The sequence below is a fragment of the Akebia trifoliata genome, chromosome 12 (assembly GCF_017979445.1).
Source record: "Akebia trifoliata isolate Shusen 1 chromosome 12, ASM1797944v1, whole genome shotgun sequence".
In the NCBI taxonomy this organism is placed as follows: domain Eukaryota; kingdom Viridiplantae; phylum Streptophyta; class Magnoliopsida; order Ranunculales; family Lardizabalaceae; genus Akebia; species Akebia trifoliata.
Window position 1 is genome coordinate 25352768 of NC_141386.1, and position 25955 is coordinate 25378722.

Below are 25955 nucleotides of genomic sequence, written 5' to 3' on the forward strand. Positions count from 1 at the left end.
ATATGTTGCAATCCAACCCTTCACCTATGTAATCCACAAAACCCAATGGCCCTAATGATATTTTGACACTGATTAAATAAGAATTGCACAAGTATGAGTATAAGCGAACTAGTCTAGTTGGCCTTGAGTGTATGGTTCAAAATAATATTGACTTTACCCCTAACCAAGAAAATGGGACTAGATGATTTTTTTTATGAACATAATTTTAATTAAAAAAGGAGGTTCAGGAAACCTACCGAAGCAGGAAAAAAAAAGTTTAATCAGAATCCGAACACAACAGTCCCATTTAAAGAAAAAAACTTCCAGAAATATATCTCTGAACTCATCAAACAATTTGTACCAAAATATAAAAAAACAGAAGCCCTAATATGCTCACAAAGTGTTTTGACATGATTGGTCCTTCCCGTTAAAGGTTCTTCTAGTTCTTTCCTTCCAGATTCCCCAACATACAGCAACGGTAGTTAGAACCCACAGGATTCTCTCTCTACAAAAGACCTTGATCCGCCATCTTTGGAACAAAGACAAAATGGAACTTGGAAACACCTAATGAATATAGAAAACAGAAAGGAAGTGAGATCATATCTCTCTAACAAAAGAACAATGAATCAACAAGTGATCAATCAACTCCACATTAACCTTACAAAGAGCACAGAAGAGAGACACAACACGACCCATTTTGACAAGATTTTACAACCCCCAAATGGATACTACAGGAAACTCCACAGAGTTAGAAACCACTAATGATGAATAGAAAGATTTGACAGAGAACTACCGTTCTCAATTACATGTCCATTCCATCCAATTCACCTTTGATTGCATAATAGGGATGTGATGAAGTTGATTAGTGAGATTGGCTCAAGACAATTTTAAACCACAGGTATGGGTAAAATCAAAACTGAGCCCCAACGAGATCTTTTTCTCTCACAATCAGAGTGGTCAAGAGAATATTACCGATCATTTTTTGGCAGTGACAATTTTCTAGCTTTTCAAAAGCATTGTTTTCACAACAGCCAAGCCTCATCCCATCCGAAGATGAAAATTGCTTTCAACTGGGATTTCATTCAATGAGGCTTAAGATTTCATGGAGCGAAGATAAACCCTTCTTAGTGCTGCATATATAATTTCATGTTATCTTCTGTGTATGTCAACTGAGAACCCTCCATTTTGGATTTGGAACAACTCTAATTCTACCCTCCATGTTGATCGAGAAAGCAGTACCTTAATAAAAATGGGAAAGGAAAAAAATTCTATGGAGCTATGGGATGCATAACTGAACCCTAGGAGAGGTCCTAGTTGATGGAAGAGATGTCTTTTTAGTGATCAATAATACGCTAAGAATGAAGTTAAGAAAAAGCAGCTAGGCCATCTTAAGAATGCCTCGGCATTTGGCAATCTCATGTATACTACAGTTTGCCCCCAACCAAATGCCTCATTTTTGGAACAAGCTCTGACATCGCTAATAAATGGACAAGTTAATTTAGAATTTTCTATCGTCTGACATTGCAGATGAAGGTAGTTTTGAAACATGATGTCGTTTCAAATGCCTCATTTTTGTCATGATATCATGTATTTTGTCTGACCATTGCCTTTCACTTCTCCCAAATCATTCAGATGTCAGCTCATATTGTTTAAATCCCTTCTACCTAATGTCAGATACGTCAATTCCCCTATTTTTAATAAGGTAGACAATTTTTTTAAGTCACAGCCAAAGAATTCCTGTAAAAAATTTCTATCAGTAATTGCCTCTTGCCCCAATACAAGACCACAAAATAAGTGATCAGATTAGATTGCAAAAAGGAGCTTCTAATCCTTGCTAGCACAAGCCATCTTGTGTGAATGGTAACTTATGTGTCAGCCTATTCAATTGAAGATTGAGGATCTTATATGCGCAGATAATCCAGCTCTAGGTTTTATGTTTTCCGAACAAAATCTTGTGAACAGGGCAAGTACAAAACAGAATACAGTGGCCTGATAAATAGCAGAAGCAAACCACTACGATTGCAAAGCCTTCTGATTGAGACTAGCATTCCTGTTGAACTTCTTACCCATATTACTTCTGATGGAAGTGTTTCATGAAAGGAATGTGTTGAATATCAGTAAGGCAGAAGGCAGAATCCATTAGATCTTTGATCTCTAAGCAAACATTTTGGGAGATGCCAGCTAAGCAATAGGATTTCTAGGCAAAGGCGTTCATCACACGCACTGGGTAAGTGAGGGTGTGCGGCAGAGCTTTGAGCCCAAGTCGTGGTATTTTAACTCGTAGACTTCAACCAACTTTGCAAGCTGTCACCTCCAATATAAATTCCTAATTTGCCAAATGATCAAAGGACAAAATGATAAAATGCCAGTGTCCTATTTTGATTGAGCAACCACAATTAGGACCTAAGCCAATGAACATTCTTTCTCACAATGGGAATAGTCTGCACTGGATTGTTGGTATGCTTGTTGCTTAAAGCAACACTTCTAGTAGATTTTAATCAGGTTCTAATGTGATTCTTCAGCCGTGCCAATAAAAATTCAGAAATTGTACACTATTTATGTTTGGACTCATTTAGGAGCTCTGAATCCTAAATTCCTTTCAGGGTTAAGTACTCTCGGCAAAATGGCCTCAATATTGTCAATTATGCTTCTTGACCACTAATTGGTGCCCAAGTATTGTCCTGCCCCACTGTACCCTGTTGTACGAGGGGAATAAATCACGTCTATTCTAGACTAGAAGTGACTTAAGAGTGTCCTTGCTACGCATTGAGTGTCACCTCTTTTTTGGGGACCCGACTGGTCGGTTTTTGTTTCAGAGAACCGAGTTGAAAGGCTTGTTATGCTGTTTCTAAACAATTAGGAGTTGTCTAAAGTTAAGCACCTTCTAGGTCAAGTCAGGTTTAGGGTATATAATCCAATTACAGTCAAGGTGTCAGGATAGGTTGGAGACTGCAGCCTAATCTTCTTGACACCTTAGTTGACTAGGGAATGTTCGCAACAAACTTGCTCTAAAGGCTGATTGTAAAGTTTTGCCTAGGATTCTCTGGTACCTCAGATCCAAGTGCATTGAAATGGTAGATGCACCGCAAATGCAACACATAGCCAAGTATCAATTATAGATGCATAATCCATTTTTTCCCTGTCTTCTCTAGCTTTTTCCAACACACAATACATCTAGAAAGATGCATTGAAACAAATGAACTACTAACAAAATGTCAAATAGAATGAATTAAACACATCACGTCATACAAATTTTTCAGCCCCACTAGGACAGATCATTATGATGGAATGATTCAGACATTAAATTGGGATCAAACATAACTACTTCACGGGGAAAAGTAAAACACATGCTTCATGCCTACAATTTTTTCTTCTTCTTTTGTTTACAAAAAATAAAAATAAAAAATATATATATATATATAATAGTTTTACATTATCAAGATTTACACCACGAAGACTAGTGGTTTAATCACAATGATTTACACGTCGTGAAGACTAGCATTTTAATCGCAATGATACAACTCCAATGAGCACAGCAATGGTTATCTACACTGTGAAATGCAAGACAAGGATAAATCTACATTCAAGCAGTAGGTACTGCTACCAAGGTTTCAGGTCGCCCACTGCAGTCCAGTTCAGGTTCTTCTCTCCCAGCTTCAAGTAAATGCTCTCATCATGAGGCAACTTTCAAGCAAGCCCATTCAGTATCTGATGAAAAGCATCTCCCATTCAGTATCTAGTTGAAGCACACTATAGATGGACACGCATTCAAATACAACCTGAAAGAATGAAACTTATAAACAATGGAGAACACTTGCATGGGATGAAATGACAGAAAGAAGCAACTGTCCCTAATTCTTCCATATAAGAATCTTATATAAGATTCCATAAAAGATTTGCGGTTTTGCAGTTAAGGGTTGGCTAAGTAAATCCATCCAGGTTTTGCTGAAAATTAGATATCCCATATGTTTCTAAAGTTGATGACATACCCCTTGACTTTGGTCTCCCACAAGAGGCATATGTAAGATATGATTGAAATCACCCCTCTTCAACATTTTCCTCTAAACCACCCCCCATCTTCTTTAACTTCTAAGAAAAACTTTGAGCTTTTCCAGAGTGGAGTATAACATATTGGAGTCATCGTCATATTACATTCCACATATAAAATGAGGAAGCAGTTCATAGTCAACAACAATGATCCTTCAAAATTTATGTTATTTAAATATAGAGAGCTGCTATTGCCACACCAACTTTTACTAACGCCACACCAATTCCTATGTAAAACCCGACAGATTTGCAAAATAGTAACTATCTAAATATAGCATAGATTAAAGAAATAATCACCATATTTACTATTGAAAGCAGAATCATAGACAAGAAGAAAGATGTTCAGAATCAAATAAGGATATACAAACAGAAATTTCTAACAATAAAACCCTAAATTTCAATAGAGGATGCCGATCAGATATTTTTGGAGATTTTAGGGAAGGAATTTATTTTTCTTTTTTGTTATTTTATACATACAGAAATTTCATTAGAATAGAAAAGCTAAAGGGGGTTCAAGATGATATACAACCTATGATGTTGGAACTCTAAATACCCAAAACCCCATCCAAGTGGAATTTACGATTATCATCCACCAAATCAATATTTCAAGCCTCGTTTCCACAATCCAAGATATTAAAATAAAAGGGAATCTAAGATGCTCCTGATAATGGCAACCTTACCTCCCTTGGATAGATATCTGATCTTTTATTACCCTAGCAAAAGATCGAAACACGAAGATGGGAACGGATTGACTTGGCACCAAAATGCACTAGCCAAAGAATCAATATTGGACTTCTTAAACACCTTTATTACTCTCTTAAAAACTAATGGATATATCATACACAACCTTGCGCAGAATCTTACCATTCAAATGAACCTCCTAAGAAAACTAACACATTATTTGTAAATTAAATGAACCTCCTAAGAAAACTAACACATTATTTGCAAATTGGAGATGAAAAATCAAAGGCCTGTCAAGAGAAATCTTGAAATCTGATACTCCCAAAAGCTACGACCACTATATTAAACATGACAGGGGGGCACAAATTTTGAAGTCTTGAACTTTTTAAACAGTCAACTGAGATACCATTCACCAAGATAAATAACAATGATGATAAAACACACTTCATAACCCTGAAATCCATTTCTACCCGAAATCCATTCTGCCCATTGTGAACTTCAAGAAGCACCAACTCAAATGGTCATAATAACCCTTTTCCTTGTCAATTTTATACACAATCCCTAACTCTCCCTTTCACATTTTGCAATCAATGCAGTCATTTGCAATTAGTAGTTCATCAAAGATTTGTCAAATATTCCTAACTTAGGACCAATCACTGACGGTATCACCTCTTTCAGCCTTTGGGCAAGAATCTTTGAGATGATGAGATCAAATCAAGTTTTCAGGTCAGATTACAGTTACATTCTTAAACAAGTGCAAACCAAATTTAGTTCTAGTCAATGCTGTATGCAACAGTGTGTGGGGATTGGAACCTGGCTCGTCTAAGGGAGTTAAAACTCATAAATAGACAAATCTGGGCAATAATAATAGAGAGATTCTACTGCCACACTAACTTTCACTAATAACACAACAATTCATATGAAATCAGTAAAGGTTTAACTTTAACATACAACATGATGTGCTATAAGTAAAAAAATTGGTGTAGTAACAAAACTTCTCTACTAATATTCAGTATCTAACAAGAGGAGTGAAGAAATCCGACAAGCATTTAACATGGATACCTAACTCATTTCGAAAGTCCATGTAACACCCTTTGATGTCCCAATTAATGCAAACAGTTCAAAAGGCCATTCAAGTTTATTCTCTCCCAATATGATTGAATGAATTTCAATGAAGACCTAAATCCACAAGGACTTATTTTACATGGTCAATTACAAACCTCACCTTCTTCAGACATGTACATATTAAGGCTAATGATACACAACTCAATACCCAAAAGATAGTGAAGAAAGAATTAAGTTTTCGAAATTTTAAGAAAGCAATTCAAGGTCAACATTGCAAGAATATCCTTCAAAATTTTATATTCAATTATCATTAAGTTGTCTCCGCACAACAAGTTTCTGAAGTCTGTTGATGGGGATATTTGTCCTATGATCAAGGACAACTGACATATCCAGAGTTGCCAAGTGACACGGACGTGGCGCCATGGGATTGGATGATGCCACGTGGCGCCATAAGGCCGGAAGGAACTGGATGACATGCATAGCGGACATAAAAGAAGCTTCTAGAAGGGTGTACAGGCAGGCAGAGTCACGTGACTTGTCATGTGGATAGCACATCGGCCAGGTAGAGCATCTCCATTGGGCATTAGAAAAGATTGAGGAGGCGATAGAATCAGTACGGCAGAACGTGGAGGAATATTCTAATGAGAAAGAGCAGAGGACACCTGACATTGGGATCCTTAATCCTAGCAATATATAAAGGAAATTGTAATTTTGTCTTCCTCACCTTATCCACTATTACAAAGCCTAACACTATAAAATCGATACTCATCTCACATAAATCATTATTGCTTTAAAGTCTATAGTGTATTAAATGTACATGAAAAGATTTTTTACTCTAATCCAAGCAAACAATTAGTTTAAGAACAGAATTGATCAATATTATACATAAAGCAAACATGTTTCAAAATCTTACTCTATTGAACTTTTACTTTCTTCAAACTACTTATTAAGGACTGTATTGCATCCTGCATCTTTGTGCTATCTGCCTGCTTGACCATCTGAGACGCCTCGTGTAAACTTTGAAGTCCACGACCCAAAGAAGCAATTGATGGGGCCACCGGCAGAGACTCTGCAGCGCACTCAATCCCATCTCCGTACAAAAGCAATCCCGTACAAGTTGTAACACTACATCCAAACGTAGCCCACGGCATAAATCCAATGGGCCTGATCTGTCGTTTCCTCATTATTTCATAGAATGCAGTCCGCATAGCTGATAAGCTGGTACGTTCGGCGGAGGCAATAACACTATGAGCTATCGCACGGATTTTCCCGGCTGAAGTCGTGGCCTTCATGGCTGAGCTGGTTTTGACTCCGGAACTCATGATTCCGGGAGCTACCACTTTCGCTGGGCCAAGGGTTTTGCCGAGAGCAATTGCAAGTGCCTTCTGGGTTTGGGCTAAACCAAGTTTAAGCGAAGCCGGGACTTTGTAGGAAACCAACTTCATGAAGGACGATGCGGGGAGAACTTTCGAGAGGGACGAAGCCCCTAATACTGCCGTCGCTCCTGCACCAACCGCTACCACAGGTTTGTCTGATAGTAATCTCTTTCCGACCGTATTTCCAACGGCCAATAATTCTCCCTCACCATCATATTCTGTGAAGAATTGTTCAATCAAGTCCTCAACCTCCGGAGGCAACGGAGTGTTCCAATATTTTCTTAGACCAGCTAAGCAACTAGCATCCATTATAGCTACTATGGATTTGAATTTCTTAGTTTGACTACGTAAAGCTTGTGCAAAGAGAGCATGAGACTTATCCTCGGTTGAAAGTTCTTCGAACCCACATTTCGAAGACGGGTTTTCGATTTTGTTTATGGACCAACGCCCGGTATTGTTCAATCCAATTCTCAACCCCTCCACGGCAATTCGGAACGTATGAACTTCAGATAAGAGTTGGGTATCCACCATTTCTCCTTTCTCAACATTATTAAGCATCTTCTGCGCATGAGCAAGAGCCCTTCCAATTGATGGGATATCGACGAATATATCATGTAAATCTGTCAGTAATGAATAAACAGATTGAGCAAATGGCGGGGCTTGATAATTGCATCTTGGTTTACACTCTTCCAACCTTGAAGCCTCCGAAACAGCATCAGAAGAAGAGCTCAATTTTGGGTTTTTTGATTCAGATAGAGCTGAAACTAAAGTTTTCATTGTTTGGGAATGAAGATCATCGTTTAAGCAGAAACGCTTTGAACTTGAAGAAACCACAGAACCCACTTTCTGAGGAACCAAACTGCTTAAATGTAGACCTAATGCATTATGAAATTTGTTCTTACCAACATCCGGTTCACTAGTGGTCTCCGATTCATCCCCACAAGTTCTCACAAAAGGAGATTCAAGCAACAATACAGTCGAACCAACATCATTTGCCGCCCTTTTGGCAGCCCAAAAATGCTCATAAAACCCAACCCCAAAAATCTCTTTCAAAACAACATTCCCAGCCCTACTCTCATACTTTTCTCTATTAATTTTATCGACAAAACAACCTTTAAGCACCCCAAAAGCCGAAGTGGGCACGAAATTGACTGAATCATCTTCATCATCACTGCAATCACCCGAATTGTTCTTATCCTCGGTTTGCATCTCATTCAAGGCCAAAGGGGGGACCTGAGCCACAACGGCATCAGGTCGAATTTCCTTAATAAGTAACTCCGCATCTAAAGTGGATCGCTCGGATAAATTCTGGGTAACTAATATATATACGATGGCCTTAGATTCAGGTTCAGGGATTGCGAAGACGAATTGTTTTGTGTGATCAGGTATCGAAAGACGATTAACCAATTTATCAGAAAGTTTTAAATCGTCGACTTTGGGAGAAGAAAAAGGCCAGAGATTTTGCAGAAACCATAAGAATGTAGTTCCCATGGCATCATCGCCAACAAAATCAAAATTTAACTAAACTTTTAAGTCGAATTATCCATCCAGAGAGTCTCACTGCGGAACCGATTCCGCCTAAGAAAAAAAAAAACGCAAGAACATCGGTCCATAATTTAGGGTTTTGATATATGAAACAAAATCAAAATCAAAATCAGGAGAGATTGATAGATGATTCACTTACTTCGATAGCTCTGCAGATATGATCGGTATCATTCGTCAAGACGGAACCCGAGTCCAAGAAGATTGCAATGATGAGGACGAAGATGGAGCGACTGAACCGAAAATCTTGTCCGATCGAACCCTGAAACTGTCATCCATGTGGGGTTTTTGGGTCAAACTCGACCTTGTCCTCCAGAGAGTCTTTTATAGAGAAATTCCATTGCTACACCAACTTTTGCTTACAACACACCAATCCTTTTTTAAATTAAAAAGAGAATTACGTACGATTGGCGTGTTATAAATAAAAGCTGGTGTGCTAATAGAAGCTCTCCTTTTACACTTTGGGATTTTCATGCTTTGGAGGAAGGGGTGTCAATGGATAGTCGAAAATTCAAATCCGATTAAAATTTAGAATTTGAAAAATCTATATTATTCGAAATTTTTGAAAATTGGATTTGAATTCAGATATTTTTATCTATTCGAATCCTTATTGGATACGGATTTAGATATTAACATTTAGAATCTGATAATATTCAATTCGAAATAATATATAATATATTTTATTTCATTTGATTTATTTTGTATATAAATAATATAATATATTTTATTTTATTTTATTCATTTATTATATGTATAGAGTATAATATATGGGTCCCGTTCGCCACCCTTAGTTTTACCACACACTTTAACAAACGCGTTTTGTCTTACATGGGTTAGAAGTTTCGGAATGAGCTGATTTTTGGTGAGGATGATCTCTATGGTGAGGAGATCATCCTCACCAAAAATCAGCTCATTCCAAAACTTCTAACCCCATCAAAATTGATTTACAAAAAATGGACGGTCCACAATTTTTCAACGTGTAAACATGGGGCTAAACATTTCGGAATGGGCTGATTTTTGGGGAGGATGATCTTCTAATCATAGAGATCATCCTCACCAAAAATCAGCTAATTCCAAAACTTCTAACCCATGTAGGACAAAAAACGTTTGTTAAAGTGTGTGGTAAAACTTAGGGTGCTGAACATTTCCCATAATATATAATAGGATTTTTAAATAATAAAAAATCAATTGGATAAGCAAAAATTATGTTTTTTTTAATATACAAATTATTCGAATTCATATAGAGTTTTAGAACATCCGTCGGATTCGAATTCGAATTTGGATATCAAATAAAAATTTCAGATTCAGATATTGTTATATCCGAACCGATAAGCATTTGTTGACAGCCCTATTTGGAGGATGTTTAATTTAGGACTTGGAGCAACTCTAACGATTCTACATTGGACCTTGCATCCCCCTCCCAATTGTCATTTTGGAGAGTCAAGCCATTTGAAGGGTCTCTCCAACACCTTTTACAACTCTCTCTCCATTTTGGAGAGTAGAGTTTTCAATTGGCAAAACAAGAGAATGTGATTTAGAATCTCTATCATGGCAAAGAACATTGTTGGGTAGAATTTTGTTGTAGTTGAATTTAGACTAGAACTAAAAAATATTTATAAAAATCCATTTTGGATAACATGACTAGAGTACATATTCCTTGAATATCCAAAATAACTCTCCACAATAAAATGCCTAGTTACTGTGACTAGTATGTACGAACATCTTTTTTATCAACTCACCTTTTTACCCTCATTCAAAGAGTGCTTTGGAAGAATGAATTATGCCCAAAATGAGAGAAAATTAGGGTTTTAAAGATATTTGAGTATAGATTATCTCAACCAAATCCTCGATTTTCATCATCTTAAGTTTAAGATTATCAAATCCCAAAGCTTCTACTTATAGTACAAAGCCACCATATCTTTAAATTGGTCGAGTGAAAGCATCAAGGCGAAAAGGCAAAGTCAATAAGTATTTATACATGAAATAGAGGTAATCTCTTCCCCCAAATTATCATTCTCATGTTCCACATCCTCTAACCTCACTTCATCCCTTTGAGTTGTCAAATGGAACTCAAAATTATCCTACCAATAAATGCTTGTACAATAAATATAATAAATGTTTTTACAAAAATATGATTAATATGTTTAATATTGTAATAAATACTTATACAATAAATGCAATAAAAACTTTTATAAAAATACTATTAAGATGTTTTATATTACAAAAATACCATTGAAAAAAAAATCAAAAATGAAAATGCCCTTATTTTAATGCACTAGACAAATATAATAAGGATATTTTTGAAAAATAGAAGTTGTGTGTGATGCTAGTGTTTCCATGAAGTATTTGAACTTAGCCTTCCCCTATACATTGTACATGGTAGACTTGGGCACCCGAGTAACCAATATTAGCAGTGTGACTCGACAGGCCCAACTTTACATTTGGCTTGAACTAATATTTTGCGATTTTGGATTGAAATTTTAGAGTTTGACCGGAAGTCATAGGGTTTGGAGTACATGTCAACCCTCTACGCAAAAACACCACCACACCACATATGTGTTTGGATTGGCTATTGATTATTACACTCCCACGAGGATTTAAAAATAAAGAAAATAATTGAATAGTTGAGAATAAGTAAAAATTGGAGTGCCAGCTCTTTTTCTTCCCTAGATTTCTATTTTTTGGTTTAGGATTTAATAAGAGGTTAATTATAATTGTAAATAACTACTGAAATGTTGAGATTATAATTTGAGCCAAACCTTTGTAATGTTTGAAGAAGGGTGTGATTCAATCTTAATTGGGGCGTGATAAATAATTTAAGAAATTGGAATGTAATAAGTAAAAAATTTGGGTGCCAATAGTATTTGTTGCACTTTAATGTACTCCTGTTAACAAGACCCCTACCCTACATTAATAGTATATATTTTGGATCAATCTTGATTGTCTAAATTTTTAGGCCTGATGTAAAAATGAGTAATAAATAGGCTGTAGTTGATCACCACCGAAGAGGGGCACAGCCTACCCTTGCTTACCCATTAGACCCAATGGCCTACAATGGCTTCAATTAGAGATACAGACCCAATGGCCTACAATGGCTTCAATTAGAGATACAGACCTCTTGAAGCAATCCCACTACCAATCCAATGGAGCCCCTGAAATTAAATTAATTGCTCTCTTTGGATGCTTCAATGTGCACAAATTACTTAAATTACTTACTATCGTAGTCACTTTATAGATGGTTCATTTGGAAGGACTTTGGTTAAAAGTCAGTTTGATCAAATGAATTTGTAGTCTTTAAAAATGTAGGCCTGGGCTTGGACCATAGCTCAGTTGGTTTTAAAATTTTCCAAAGCAAATTTCCCATATTAAAGGACATTTGTAATGAATCTGCAGATTCTTCTCTTCGTTCCCTGTCAAAGTCGACAAAAATCATGTAAGAAGATATCAATGGAAGGGTAAAGTAGCTAAAAAATCGGGACAATCTCGACCAAAACCATGACTTAGCCCAATAACAACCTTAAAAGTAAGTCTCGATTTTTATTATTTACAAACCCATTTCTTTTGCAATGAAGATAATAATGGGCTTGAAGCCCACAAATCCTGTATCAGTGTTGGCTTGATTCAACAAGCTAAGAGAATGTACAAGACTAGATATATGGAACTGCTTACAGAAATAAAATCAAAACTGAAGGAAACACCCAAAAAAAAAAAAAAAAAAACAGACTTCAACAAAATTTCAATCAAACTGCTAGAATCACTAGTTTATAGACAGATAAGTAGCACATGCAAATAAATTGCGCAGGACTTTTGGCCAAACGGTCTGCTTTAGTAGGGCTTGAGCTCAATTCCTATACTAAGAAGAGTTCGAGCCGATTCAAGTACCTTCTCACCTCCAAGTTCTATTGCCCTCTCGCCAGCCAATTCTCCTTGATCATTTTCCATAGGCCATTTGGTTTTAGGTTTCCTTACTAAAGCTTCGGATGTTTTCAATTGTGTACTGTTCATGGCTGCAGCAGCAGCAATAAGAAGAGCAGTACTTGGTGGACCATGGCGCTTCTTGGGTACGGGCATGTCGTGATCATGTTTCCCCTCATAAGTTATTATGATGGTTGTCGTGTCTTCTATAGCTCTCTCAACATGCTTACGGACAGGGCATCCAGCAGATGTGCATTTGTAGTAGCTCCTGAAAATTTACCCAAGAAGATCAGAGTGAAAAAAAAATAGAATATAGGATATCTACGCTGGCTTAGGCATACAAGATACGTGTCAACCTTTTTATATGAACTTTTTAAGGTTTTGCACTAGTTTGTTATAATTGTTGTGTAAAAGCAGTTTAATGAAGCTTTGCATAAATATTACAGTTGTGTTAGGATTTCAAATGGATTGTTCATGGAGAAAATATGATTGTTTATTGGAACACCAAATTCTGCATATAACACACCAATTCATTAAATAATATAATCACATAATGTAGAAATAGATGAAAACCAGTAGAGATGATCTCTTTGCTGAAAGGAAATGACTGGAAAAAAAAAAAAAAACTCTTCTGTTCAAACAAATTTTGAGAGAACTTCTATTTGGAACACCAACTTTTGCTTATAACACCTGCATTCATTAAATCATATATTACACACCAAATACAATTAAAGAGAGACCAACGTCATCTTCTAGGATCTCTTATGGAAAGGGCTTCATAGGAGAAAAAGAATGGGGACCCAAACAAATGGAAAAGAGGGAAGGAGACAAGAAAGGGAGAATGAATTTGATTTCAAAAATCCTAGATTTAAAACTCTTTTTTTCTTCAACTGAAAAAAGGCCTTACAAGAAACTCCAGATTTCAGATACCCTCCATGAATAAAATTCCCCATAAAACTCATCCATTTCTCTCGTTATTCGAACGAATGTTACATTTTGGAATGCACTGCCGAAGATCGGATACCAATCCTACCCCATTTCCCTCAATTGAAGGTAAAGGGCAGTGGGACTGGGACCCACAAACCAATAGAGGGGATAAATAGACAGTTGCGGGAACCCTCGTCCTTTCTCCATCTGTTTGTTAGGCTGGCTACTGAAGCAATTTCAAATTGATTGATCGCAGAGACAATGAGCAATAAGCATGGCGCTTGTAGCACCACTGCGGATGGAACGTCACTATTTTGAGAGGATGTGTCTTTCTCGAATGATGACTACTAGAGTTGCAAGGAGTTACCACTATACATCGAATTTAGCGGTGTGAACAGTCACTTAAGCTATTACCTTGATAATGTTCTGAAGGAGTCACCACTATTCATCTATTTTAATGGATGACCAATGTTGGACATTGTTCAACAATCTTTGACTTGTTTTGACCTCGATCAAATGATGATTTTGGCTTCTTAAGGGTCCCCTCTTTTGAAATATTTCTGACTTAAGGGCTTCATCACCTAAATCCCTGAAGACTTCCCGATTTTTTGACTTTCTTGTTGAGTTTCCAATTTCTTGACTTGCCAACGCTTATCAAGTATCATGAAAGGTTTTGCACAATTTTGGGGTGTCTACAACATGTGCAATGGAATACGTTGGAGACACCCCAAAAATTTCTCAACATTTAAGAAGTAATCCCTTCATCCATCATTCTTGGTCTCAGAGACCTTTCCCTTTCTCACAATCAATTTGAGGGTCTAATACAACTGAATTTATTTGCTAACCACTCCAAGTTCAAGGTCTTCGTGTTTATTAGTCAAAATAACCGACTTGTGGTAGAAACTTAATATCCACCTTGGATTCCTATATTTCAATTAAAATCTTTCATCTTATCAATTGTACCTTAGAAACCCAAGTGGGGCTATTCCTAACTTTTTGTCCAGCCAATATGACTTGAGACAAGTTGATCTATCCTATAACAACTTGAAGGGAAAGTTGCCAACATGGCTATTAGAAAATAATATAAAATCAGCAATCCTTATTCTCATCAATAACTCCTTCACAGGTCCCCTTCATCTCTCATCCCATACCAACAACACTAACATGCTTTTGGTCAATCTCTCATCAATCAAATCCATGCAAAACTTCCTTTGAACATTGGAGAAATTCTATCAAAGTTAGAAATCTTTAACATATCTAGAAATTCTTTACGGGGAAGCATTCCTAGGTTACTAGGTGACATGAGAAGCTTATTTGCATTGGACTTGTCTTAAAATAATTTCTAAGGTAAAGTTCCCAATTTCATTGGGAATCTTTCAGATGTGAGATTGTTTGTCATGTCAAAAAATTACTTCGAAGGCCCTATACCAATCGCTTTTTTGCAAACTTACCGGACTTCAATTACTTGATCTTTCTCGAAATAATCTTTAGGGATCGTACCTTCTTGCCTCAACTTACCAAATCTGACGTAAGTACATTTGCAAAAGAATGATTTTACTAGATCAATACCAAAAGTTTTAACCCAAAGTTCCCCCCTGGTGACATTAGATATGACAAATAACAATTTATCTGGCAACATTCCAAATTCAATCAATGCATTTTCAAAATTGCTCTCTTGAAAGGAAATCAACTCCAAGGTCCAATTCCAATTTAATTATGTCAAATAGTCAAATTAAACCTTATGGATCTTTCACACAATAATTTGTTTGGACCAATACCTTCGCTTGAGAATAAGGTATCATTTGGTAGAACAGGGATTATAGATTATGCATTTGGTTCAAATCAAAGAACATCTTCATTGTTAACACCCTCAAATACTAGAGAAAACACACAAGCGATTTTACTAATTTATACATAAGTTTTATACAAAAAGATATGAATAACACCACTTAGATTTCTCAGGGTACAATTTCATAAGATGAAAATTTTAGTTGAAATTCAGAAATATAAAGTGGATATTAAATTTCTAAAACAAGTTGATTATTTTAATTAATAAGCCTAAAGACCTAGAACTTGAAGTCGTTAGCAAATAAACTCAGTTTTATTAGACCTTCCAATCTATTGTGAGAAAGAGAAAAGTACAAGATGCAATGTGAGACCAAGAATGATGGATGGAGGGATATCTCCCTCAAATTGCCTACACTTAAACAAGTGTATTTTCTCAAGAGTGTCTAAATTGTCCTCCACTAGAAGTGACCCTTTACTTGACTTGAAATTGGGTCTTAGCAGAGACATTGGTGGAAATGTTGCACTTAAGCAAGCATATTTTCTCAGCAACTACAAGTAGTGCATTTTTTTTTCTAATCCCACTATCTGCAACTAGGGTTCAATCTCTGAGAGTTTACAAGTTGTAAATTGGGAGAACAAAGGAGTTGTCTATATTGTATAAAACCCTATGCCTTAATCCTAAAAATGTGTCTCCATTAAGACCTAGGAAATATGGGGCCTATTTTCGCCATTCAATTTGCAACTTTGGAAACCATGTGAAGAAATAAATTCATGATGCCTGTCTAGTTGAGCAACCGTCAGTTATTTAGGCATGGACTAGGAACTTAAACCTAAAACTAACAAAAGCAGAGGATGCTTCTTCTCTAGTTTCATCACCAAAACTCTTGGGATCATTGGCTACACCCTCATATTTGAAAGGAACACCATAACCTCCTCATGGAGCAACTAAATGTAGAAGGCCAAGAAGATAGTTTAAAATATCCGTTGCATGCAAAGTCCATTCATTTGTATCACTAATTAAATCCAAAAGTTGAGAACAGATTGGGGAAGTAGCTTTCCTCATCTAATACAATCTTAGACAGTTAATAAATCAAGAGAACTTATATTGACAGATTAACTTTTTACTATAACACAGGAAATTACACCACCCCATGGATTTGCTTGAAATCAACTTTCGCCCCTTCAATAATAATGGCAAAAATGATCTTGTTTTATTCGAACCCTTCACCAATGTAATCCACAAAACCCGATGGTCCTAATGATATTTTGACATTGATTAAATAAGAATTGTACAGGTATGAGTATGAGCGAATTAGTCAAGTTGCCCTTGAATTGTCTCCATCTCATAATGTATGGGTCAAAATAATATTGAATTTACCAATAACCAAGATAATGGAACTATTGATTTTTTTTTATGAACATAATTTTAATTAAAAAAGGAGGTTCAGGAAACCTACCGAAGCAGGAAAAAAAAAGTTTAATCAGAATCCGAACACAACAGTCCCATTTAAAGAAAAAAACTTCCAGAAATATATCTCTGAACTCATCAAACAATTTGTACCAAAATAAAAAAAAACAGAAGCCCTAATATGCTCACAAAGTGTTTTGACATGATTGGTCCTTCCCGTTAAAGGTTCTTCTAGTTCTTTCCTTCCAGATTCCCCTACATACAGCATTGGGAGTTAGAACCCACAGGATTCTCTCTTTACAAAAGACCTTGATCTGCCATCTTTGGAACAAAGACAAAATGGAACTTGGAAACACCTAATGAATATAGAAAACAGAAAGGAAGTGAGATCATATCTCTCTAACAAAAGAACAATGAATCAACAAGTGATCAATCAACTCCACATTAACCTTACAAAGAACACAGAAGAGAGACACAACACGACCCATTTTGACAAGATTTTACAACCCCCAAATGGATACTACAGGAAACTCCAGGGAGTTAGAAGCCACTAATGATGAATAGAAAGATTTGACAGAGAACTACTGTTCTCAATTATATGTCCATTCCCTCCAATTCACCTTTGATTGCATAATAGGGATGTGATGAAGTTTGATTAGTGAGATTGGCTCAAGACAATTTTAAACCACAGGTATGGGTAAAATCAAAACTTAGCCCCAACGAGATCTTTTTCTCTCACAATCAGAGTGGTCAAGAGAATATTACCGATCATTTTGTAGCAGTGACACGTTTCTAGCTTTTCAAAAGCATTGTTTTCACAACAGCTAAGCCTCGTCCCATCCGAAGGTGAAAATTGCTTTCAACTGGGATTTCATACAATGAGGCTTAAGATTTCTTGGACACCGAAGACAAACCCTTCTTAGTGCCACATATATAATTTCATGTTATCTTCGGTGTATGTCAACTGAGAACCCTCCATTTTGGATTTGGAACAACTCTAATTCTACCTCCATGTTGATCGAGAAAGCAGTACCTTAATAAAAATGGGAAAGGAAAAAAATTCTATGAAGCTATGGGATGCAATACTGAACCCTAGGAGAGGTCCTAGTTGATGGAAGAGATGTATTTTTAGTGATCAATAATACGCTAAGAATGAAGTTAAGAAAAAGCAGCTAGGCCATCTCAAGAATGCCTCGGCATTTGGCAATCCCATGTATGCTACAGTTTGCCCCCATCCAAATGCCTCATTTTGGAACAAGCTCCGACATCGCTAATAAATGTACAAGTTATTTAGAATTTTCTATTGTCTGACATTGCGGATGAAGGTAGTTTTGAAACATGATGTCGTTTCAAATGCCTCGTTTTTGTCATGATATCATGTATTTTGTTTGACCATTGCCTTTCACTTCTCCCAAATCATTCAGATCTCAGCTCATATTGTTTAACTCCCTTCTACCTAATGTCAGATACGTCAATTCCCCTTTATCCGCTATATTTAATCAGGTAGACAATTTTTTTCAGTCACAGCCAAAGAATTCCTGTAAAAAATTTCTATCAGAAATTGCCTCTTGCCCCAAATACAAGACCACAAAATAAGTGATGAGATTAGATTGCTAAAAGGAGCTTCTAATCCTTGGTAAAAGGAGTATGAATGGTAACTTGTGTGTCAGCATATTCAATTGAAGATTGAGGATCTTATGTGCGCGGATGATCCAGCTCTAGGTTTTATGTTTGCTGAACAAAATCTTGTGAACAGGGCAAGTACAAAACAGAATACAGTGGCCAAATCAATAGCAGAAGCAAAGCACTACGATTGAAAAGCCTTCTGATTGAGACTAGCATTCCTGTTGACCTTCTTTTGAACTTCTTACCCATATTACTTCTAATGAAGCGTTTCAAGAAAGAAATGTGTTGAATATCAGTAAGGCAGAATCTATTAGATCTTAGATCTCTTAGCAAACATTTTGGGAGATGCCAGCTAAGCAATAGGATTTCTGTTTGCACAAAATTAAGGAAAAATAATTTGCAACTATACAAGTCCTTGCAGGTGCCAGCTAGCTTAGTTAGTAAAGTCTTTGGCCGATGATACCAGAGACCTGGGTTCAAATCCCGGTAGCACCAAGTTACTGAATTCATTAAAAACAGGCAAACCAATCAAATTTTTTTTTTTATACAGGTCCTTTATTTCAATAGATTAAATTAATATTTTCATCGCTATTGCTATTACTATTTCTTTATTGTCAGATTTATCAATCACAACGATTGAATTGATTGGCCATTGAACTACACTTTCAACAAGAACTACTCATGGTGATTATAAGATTTTACATCTCTTTTCTTTTCCGCAATTACAATAGAGCATGCAAGTGAGGAATCATCATTAAAAAATTCATTCTAGAGTGAAGCCTGCAGATATGACATATAGTCATCAGATTAAGAAAAAGTACATATGCAATTGAGCAACTAGGCTTAGTAACATGATGGAAGATTTAATAAAAATGAGAAACGTAACGCAACCATCATTTTTATGTAATATACATACAGAGTACAACTCATTGTAATCATACATGATGCAGCAATATCAGTTGCATAGCATTTATGGGTGATGATCTCAAGAATGATATATAAACAGAAAATCATAACAGATAAATAAAATATGCACCTAGGGTTAGGATTTCCCTTCACCATTTTCTGCCCATACTTGCGCCACCTGAATCCATCTCCTGATATTCCAACATCACCAGCTGCTTGGACAACAATTTTAGGCTCCTTAACTGTTTTAAATTGAGGGTTCGAATATGCCACGCTACCATCCTTCATCCTACTTATAAATAAGAAGTATCAAAATTAAACATAGAGCACTAAATTTAGAACAAATTTTCGAAAGCCTTGAATATTTACCTCCGTTTTGGATATGGTTCATCACCCTGATCTTCCGCAGCCCTAACATGAGCATCCCTACTGCACTCACTTAAGCTATTTAGCTTCTTTTCAGGTGTAGCATATATAGGTTCTAACCTAGATCTAGATGCATCTAAATTGTTAAGCTCGCTAACGGGGCATTCTATGGTCCCACTCCCTCCACCGGACCCAGCAGATGATACAGACCCACTAGGCGTAACAAAACCACTAGCTTTAGTGCATCTGATCTTTTGAGGTGGGTCATGATTGTGTTGACCTTTATAAATGATCTCAATTATACGACCAGAGTGATCACAACATTCAACCTTCTTCTTAGCATGACAATTACCAAATGTGCATTTGTAATAACTTCGAGAACTATCAGTAGTCTTCACCTGCTTCTGACCATACTTCCGCCAATTGTATCCATCAGTGGAGGGTGTCTTCATAATTACGTGAGCAGGTTTAGCTTTCTGATCGGAGGAATTCTGCTCGTCAGCTTCGGGTGTACAGACATTATCATCCTCAGATACTGGTGAAAGTTCTTGCTTAAGTGGAGTTGGAGTTATGGTAGAAGAAATGGATTGTATAAGAGAAACAGGCAATAACTCTGATGAGGAAGATGGATATGCAACATGAAGCTGCATCTGTGCCTGAGCTTGAGCAGTTACACTTGCCAAGACTTCTTGATGGGACATCCCAAATTGCCCCTAAAGAAAAGGGGGGGAAATTATGAACCACTCTTGATGCATGATAAAATGTTGGAAATGTCATGAAAATGCTGAAAATATTGAAGAGAATTTTTCATTGAAACTGTAGGGAATGGTAAAAATAGGCATGAAAAAGAATTCCTTAGTCATCGAATACAATAAAAAAATCATATGGAGTGTAACAATGATCACTGCTTCAGTAGTGAACCATCATATTTTGGAGAAAGTATTTGTTGATGCACAATAAAAATGGTGGAAATGAAGAAAATATTGAAGAATTTTTCATTGAAACTGTAGGAAAGGATAAAAATAGGTATGAAAACGCATTCAATAATGACCACCACTTCAGTAGTGATCCATTATATTTCGGAGAAAATATTTGTTGATGCATAATTTAAATGTTGAAAATGTCATGAAAGTGCAGAACATATTGAAGAATTTTTCATTGAAACTGGAGGAAAGGCTAAAAATAGACACAAAAACAAAATTCACAAATCATTAACTACAACAATAATAAAAAATTGTATGGAGTGTAAAAATGATCGGTACTTCAGTAGTGTTCCATTACATTACAGAGCAAGTATTTGAGAAATCAAAAAGCCAAAATACAACTATAGCCTCCAAAAAATGAGAACAATAATATTATATTAATTGCATGTATTACTTGGTTTACATATACCAAGGTTGTGATTTCTAGAACAGCTTGCCAATAAAACAAATGAATACTCCTTAATATGTAAAACACTTGCTCAAATGAACAACTTCTTTTTTGATCAATTCTCAAATGAACCAGTTATTAAGTACTAAATTCAAGCATCAATTTACATGAATAAATTACTATTATACCAACTAATTAGAACATAGTATATGCATTCTAATATACTAAAATGCATCAAAATAAGATGATATATAGATACCAAACTAATCATAAACCATTTCTACTAATGAATGAATATCCTACGCATTCTACAAGTTTTTTTTTTTTTTTTGAGTAACTTATAATTTTGCTATTTTTTATTAAAAAATAATATTTTAAGAATAGTTTTTTCCAATGTTTTGAAAACAGGACCAACGGTCGGTCTGACCAGATTTCTTAGAAATCTCAGCTTGGTTCATTGAAAAAGCGAATTTATTTAAAAACAGTCGGTTTTGGTAAATTAGTGGTTGAACTGTGAAAACCGATGGTGTTCATAAACCAGTTCTTAATTCACTCAAAGTCAGAATATCCATCTACCCATCATTATCTCTTTTTTGTATTTTTATCAAAAACTTCTTAAATTGACCGTTGAGTTACCAAAACATGCACAATTTTTAAAGCACGCATTTAAATGCATTAAATACTCTTCCAAAATTTATTTTCATACCTAAAATGCCCTCAAAATTGTTTTCTACCAAATCAATCCTCCAATGCAAATTTTCAAACTGTTTTAAATTTATCGAGTTGAGTGAACTAAATTGCCATGGAATCCTTAAATTTTATCTTTCTTGGGAATGTTTGTTATTCTTTTTACTCAAATTACCATTACCTGAAGAATACTGAAAGTTATAATTTTATATTATTTAAATCAAATTAATTTCTTAAATCTTATTTATTTATCTATTAATATTTTAAGTTCTTCTTCACTGTAATTTTTTTTTCATATATATAATTAGAAATCGATCCAAACAAATTGAACCTCGATCAGACCCCAGTTCGACCAATTAAGCAAAATTTCAGTTTGATTATCGGTCCAATTTTTAAAACATTGGTTTTTCAGGAAAAATGTTTAGATACAAATTTTATTGTTAAATAAAATATTTCCACCAAAATCATACACTTTTAGACCTAAAATTTAATTATTACAAACAAAATTTATTGTTTACAGAAATATTTCACAAAACTGTTAGATTTCATGTCAAGCCTCATGGAAATGTAAATAATGCGAAATATTTAGTAGAAAACTAGAAATATGTTAAAATTTAGTACACGATTATAACATTTAATTTACATAGAGGTCCTTCCCTAGATATGCTGCATATTTTCTTTTGGCCTTAATCTCTACAAGTCCTTGTCGATTTGCAACTAAAACAATTTTTTGCCTTCTTCCACTGTCTTTTTGTTGATTTCCTATTTCTATTTCTCTATGCCTAACCTACTCCTCTACATCTTCTAGTCTTAAGAGTGGTGTTTACGTTTTTTAGTTAAAATAGTAATAAAAGTATTACTTTTATCTGGGTAATCAAGTACCCTGCAAGTAGGCAGTATGAAATTATGGAGGAGGTTCAATTTTAATTTGATTTGATGATCTAAATTTTAAATTAGGATATTTAACTTAGGAATATGAACTGTGAATGACGATAATTTTTTTTTTTTTTTTTTTGTTAAGATTGTCCTCTAGTTTTCTTTTTTATTTGATTATTTTAAATTATCTTTTATCAGAATTTTTGTCATTGCTCATTCAAAAAATAAAATGAACAGGCATGAGCCCTAGCATTTAAAAACATTATTAAGACGCTGATTAAAACATAAATAACTAGGAAGAAATCAAATCATAAGCAAACTAAAAAACCAATAAAACCAATATGAGAATTCCAATTGAAAACCCGAAACCAATGAATCTGACTCAAGTGTACCTCATAGACATGACTCATACTGATACATGATCCTTAGCGAAGCATGACGACATAACCCTCCAATAACATACAAAAACCCAAAGTAGTCCATGAATCAGACTAAATGGGTAGAGAGCTCAAATCACCACTTGATGTTACAATCAGCAAACATAATTAGAATGAGCCATATAGATTAGCCAAGAGGACCACAACTAAGGGCGTGACCCAAGGTCTACTTTGTTCAATAGTTCAGCCTTGAGATACATGCTAAGAAAGAAAAAAGTACACCTTGAAGACCATTTATGCATTGCAGAAGTCCAACAAGTGTTGTCAAATGTGATTGCATCTTTTTTTTATGGTAAAAAATGTGATTGCATATGTCATTGCATATATAATTTCTGAATATATAATCGCATAAACCATGATATGCGATTAGGTCATAGTCATCGCACCTATCAAAAAAAAAAAAGTCATCGCATACATAAGTATTCGATTGCAATTGCAATATCAGATCGCATACGCAATATGCAATCACATATTTTCCCAATAGTCAAAGATTAACCTTTCAGAAAGAACTTACCTTTTTTTCAATAGTTTACTAAAGCAGAAGGAAATAGCATAAATCACCAAAAAAAAAACACACACACACACACACACAAACAGAGAAGCCCAAACCAATCTAACAACTTTAGTAAACAAAATTAACTCAGAAAATCTGATAATTTCATACTCATGCAGAGATATTGAAACATAGATAACCAGAATTTGTACAAGAAAGACCATTCCAACAAATAAAACAATATTCAAATCTCCAATTCTGCAAGAAGAACTACATACTGTCCACACACACACACACAAAAAAAACTTAAAACTTAAAAGATTATAAAGAAAGAGCTCAAAACCTTGAATCCAGACGGACTAAGAACCACTTGAACAGTCGGCTTCGCATCCAATCCTCCAGAAGATAATATCTGCGACGAATTCGACGCAGGAGAAGCCATCGCACCAGCTAGTAACTGAGAAAAAGAGGGACAATCAGATTCATGACCGTTCTCGGAGGAGAGAATCGGTGGAAGTACAGTTAGGGTTTCTAATTGAGAACTTTGGTCCCTGAAAACAGATTTAGAGGAAGAAACATCGGATAGAGAGGTAGAAGAGAGAGTGTTCTGTTGCTCAGAGGGAGGTTTCTCTTGCTGTGTATGTTCTCTTTGTCTCTGTTCTTGTTTGGGATTTTCGAAGCTTTGGTTTTCCGCCATGACAGCTTCGAAGTGAGTTGCAGAGAAAAATGGGGTTTCGGACTGTTTTAGTGTCCGAAACGGATTTACTGCATGGGAACGGGTTTACCAAAACGGTTTTCTTGTTTCGGGGTTTCTTGGCCTCGGAGGAGCAGGTGAGGAGAGAGAGGGTTTCAAGAGAGAGAAGGGTTCTCATTTGACTGATATTGACCAGGTGGTTTTCGAATTTTAGCTGCAACTAACGCCGTTAATTTTACAGTTTTTTAGACCTCACCCTCCACTTTTTGGTCAATATTAGAGAAAACCCATGTGTTTTCAAACTGATGACATGCCCCCTTGAACTGGGTTTTCTTTTATGAGACTAACACAAATAACTTAAGTGCCCTCATTTTTTATCTCCTAATCAAAACTAAAAAAAACCTTTGATTTTCTTTCAAAATCACTCATCATTATTATTTTTGTTTTTTTGTTTGTCTGAAGCCAAAATTATCATCTTTAACATGGTCGTAATCTTACAATTTTATCTTCTTCAAAATTCAAACATAAAGAACAAGATAGAATTTGAAAAAGTTGAAGGCTAATTTTTTGTTTAAAAAACAAGAGTTTCTGCACATGGTTTTAAATAACATCTGAGGTTGAGAATTGAGATGAGTCACTTGAGTCATCTCGATATTATTTTTTAAACGATCAAGATGTTTAATGTGAATAATCCTACATATTAGACTATCTAAAATTCAAGAGGACTGGACTCATCTGATACTTTAAAAATATTGGGCGAGTTAATAAAATTTGATTGAATCATTTTGGTTTTTTATTTTTTTTGATAAACAACTATTTTTTTTTAATAAATTTAATATGTATCTAAAATAAAAATATGATATTATGATTAAATATCTTCTAATCTACTTTATTTTATAATAAAAATATATATAAATTAAAAAATCGAGTTATGATTTTGCCTCAACCTAGATGAACTAACTCAAATGATTCAACAAGTGAGATGAAACAAGATGGAATGTCAAATTTAAAATCATGTTTCTATATGACATTGAAGATAAATTGGATAGGTCAAAAATAGTTTACCCTAAAGTTTAATAACTTGAAGATGACGGATTTTTAAGGTGAATTCATCTACAACTTGAAGATTCTCTCTTCTTCAATCTTTAAATTTGAATTACGATGAAGTTTTAGACAGAAAAATCAAGAACATTTTATGAGATATCGAATACAAATGATTAATGATGAGATTGATTGATTAAATAGGTTACAAATAGTTTAACCAAAAAATTAATAACTTGAAGATGACAGAATTTTTTAGAGAACAATAAATGGGTTTAAGCTAAAGATTCTAGACAAGGGCATTTAGGTCTTTTTATGTTAATCTCTCACAGAAAACCTAGATGAAGGGTGTATCAGCAGTATAAAAATATAGGGGTTATATATAATTTAACAAATCCTGGAGGGTATGTCTAAATCATCGTCTCTTGAGCATCACCTCTCACTTGGATGACGTCCTCTCTAACTCCGTAATGTGTTTTGTAGTGCATCGGACAAATATTGACCAATCGTCCAAGATTTTTCTACACTCTTAAAGAATTTTCTAGCGTCAAGCAACGCTGGACACTCAAGTGTCCAATGACTACCTGAGATACTAAGAGAACACAATTTTTCTTAAAGTGCTCACAGAAATCCGAGATGCACCAATCACATGAGTTCGCGTGTCTTGATGTCATACTTAATTTACAAAACTACCCTTCTGAGACTTGACGTGGCGCGAAAGTATGTGAGC

At 35.3% G+C, this 25955-nt stretch overlaps 2 protein-coding genes across 6 annotated transcripts; both read right to left on the reverse strand.

Annotated features, from left to right (window-relative positions):
* Positions 1-328: 328 nt before the first annotated feature.
* LOC147389152 (uncharacterized) lies at positions 329-8997 on the reverse strand. Of its 3 annotated transcripts, none has more exons than XM_086418105.1 (3): positions 8833-8997; positions 6686-8726; positions 329-543 (listed from the first exon to the last, which is right to left on the reverse strand). In XM_086418105.1, the coding sequence occupies exon 2, from the start codon at positions 8637-8639 to the stop codon at positions 6687-6689; it is 1953 nt and encodes a 650-aa protein (XP_086274231.1). In that variant the 5' UTR covers positions 8640-8726; positions 8833-8997; the 3' UTR covers positions 329-543; position 6686. The 3 variants fall into 3 exon arrangements, with proteins under 3 accessions (XP_086274231.1, XP_086274230.1, XP_086274229.1); XM_086418104.1 differs by lacking the exon at positions 329-543 and adding an exon at positions 3373-3687; XM_086418103.1 differs by lacking the exon at positions 329-543 and adding an exon at positions 3373-3758.
* A 3210-nt stretch (positions 8998-12207) lies between these two features.
* Positions 12208-24365, reverse strand: WRKY32 (WRKY DNA-binding protein 32). Of its 3 annotated transcripts, XR_015170478.1 has the most exons (5): positions 23834-24365; positions 19630-20339; positions 19391-19552; positions 16918-17084; positions 12734-12873 (listed from the first exon to the last, which is right to left on the reverse strand). XR_015170478.1 is itself a non-coding variant. In XM_086417874.1 (4 exons), exons 1-4 carry the CDS (start codon positions 24185-24187, stop codon positions 12516-12518), a joined length of 1581 nt encoding a protein of 526 aa, XP_086274000.1. In that variant the 5' UTR covers positions 24188-24363; the 3' UTR covers positions 12208-12515. The 3 variants fall into 3 exon arrangements, 2 of the variants coding, with proteins under 2 accessions (XP_086274000.1, XP_086273999.1); XM_086417874.1 differs by lacking the exon at positions 16918-17084 and having other exon boundaries at positions 12208-12873; positions 19391-19549; positions 23834-24363; XM_086417873.1 differs by lacking the exon at positions 16918-17084 and having other exon boundaries at positions 12208-12873; positions 23834-24363.
* Between the last annotated feature and the right edge of the window lie 1590 nt (positions 24366-25955).

Excerpts from the sequence above, each read along its gene's own strand:
- LOC147389152 (XM_086418105.1), bottom strand. The coding sequence starts at position 8,639 with ATGGGAACTACATTCTTATGGTTTCTGCAAAATCTCTGGCCTTTTTCT.
- WRKY32 (XM_086417873.1), bottom strand. The coding sequence starts at position 24,187 with ATGGCGGAAAACCAAAGCTTCGAAAATCCCAAACAAGAACAGAGACAA. Across the intron at positions 19,553-19,629 it reads GAACCATATCCAAAACGGAG|TAGGATGAAGGATGGTAGCG; the intron begins GTAAATATTCAA and ends CTTATTTATAAG. Across the intron at positions 12,874-19,390 it reads AAGGGAAATCCTAACCCTAG|GAGCTACTACAAATGCACAT; the intron begins GTGCATATTTTA and ends GTAAATTTTCAG.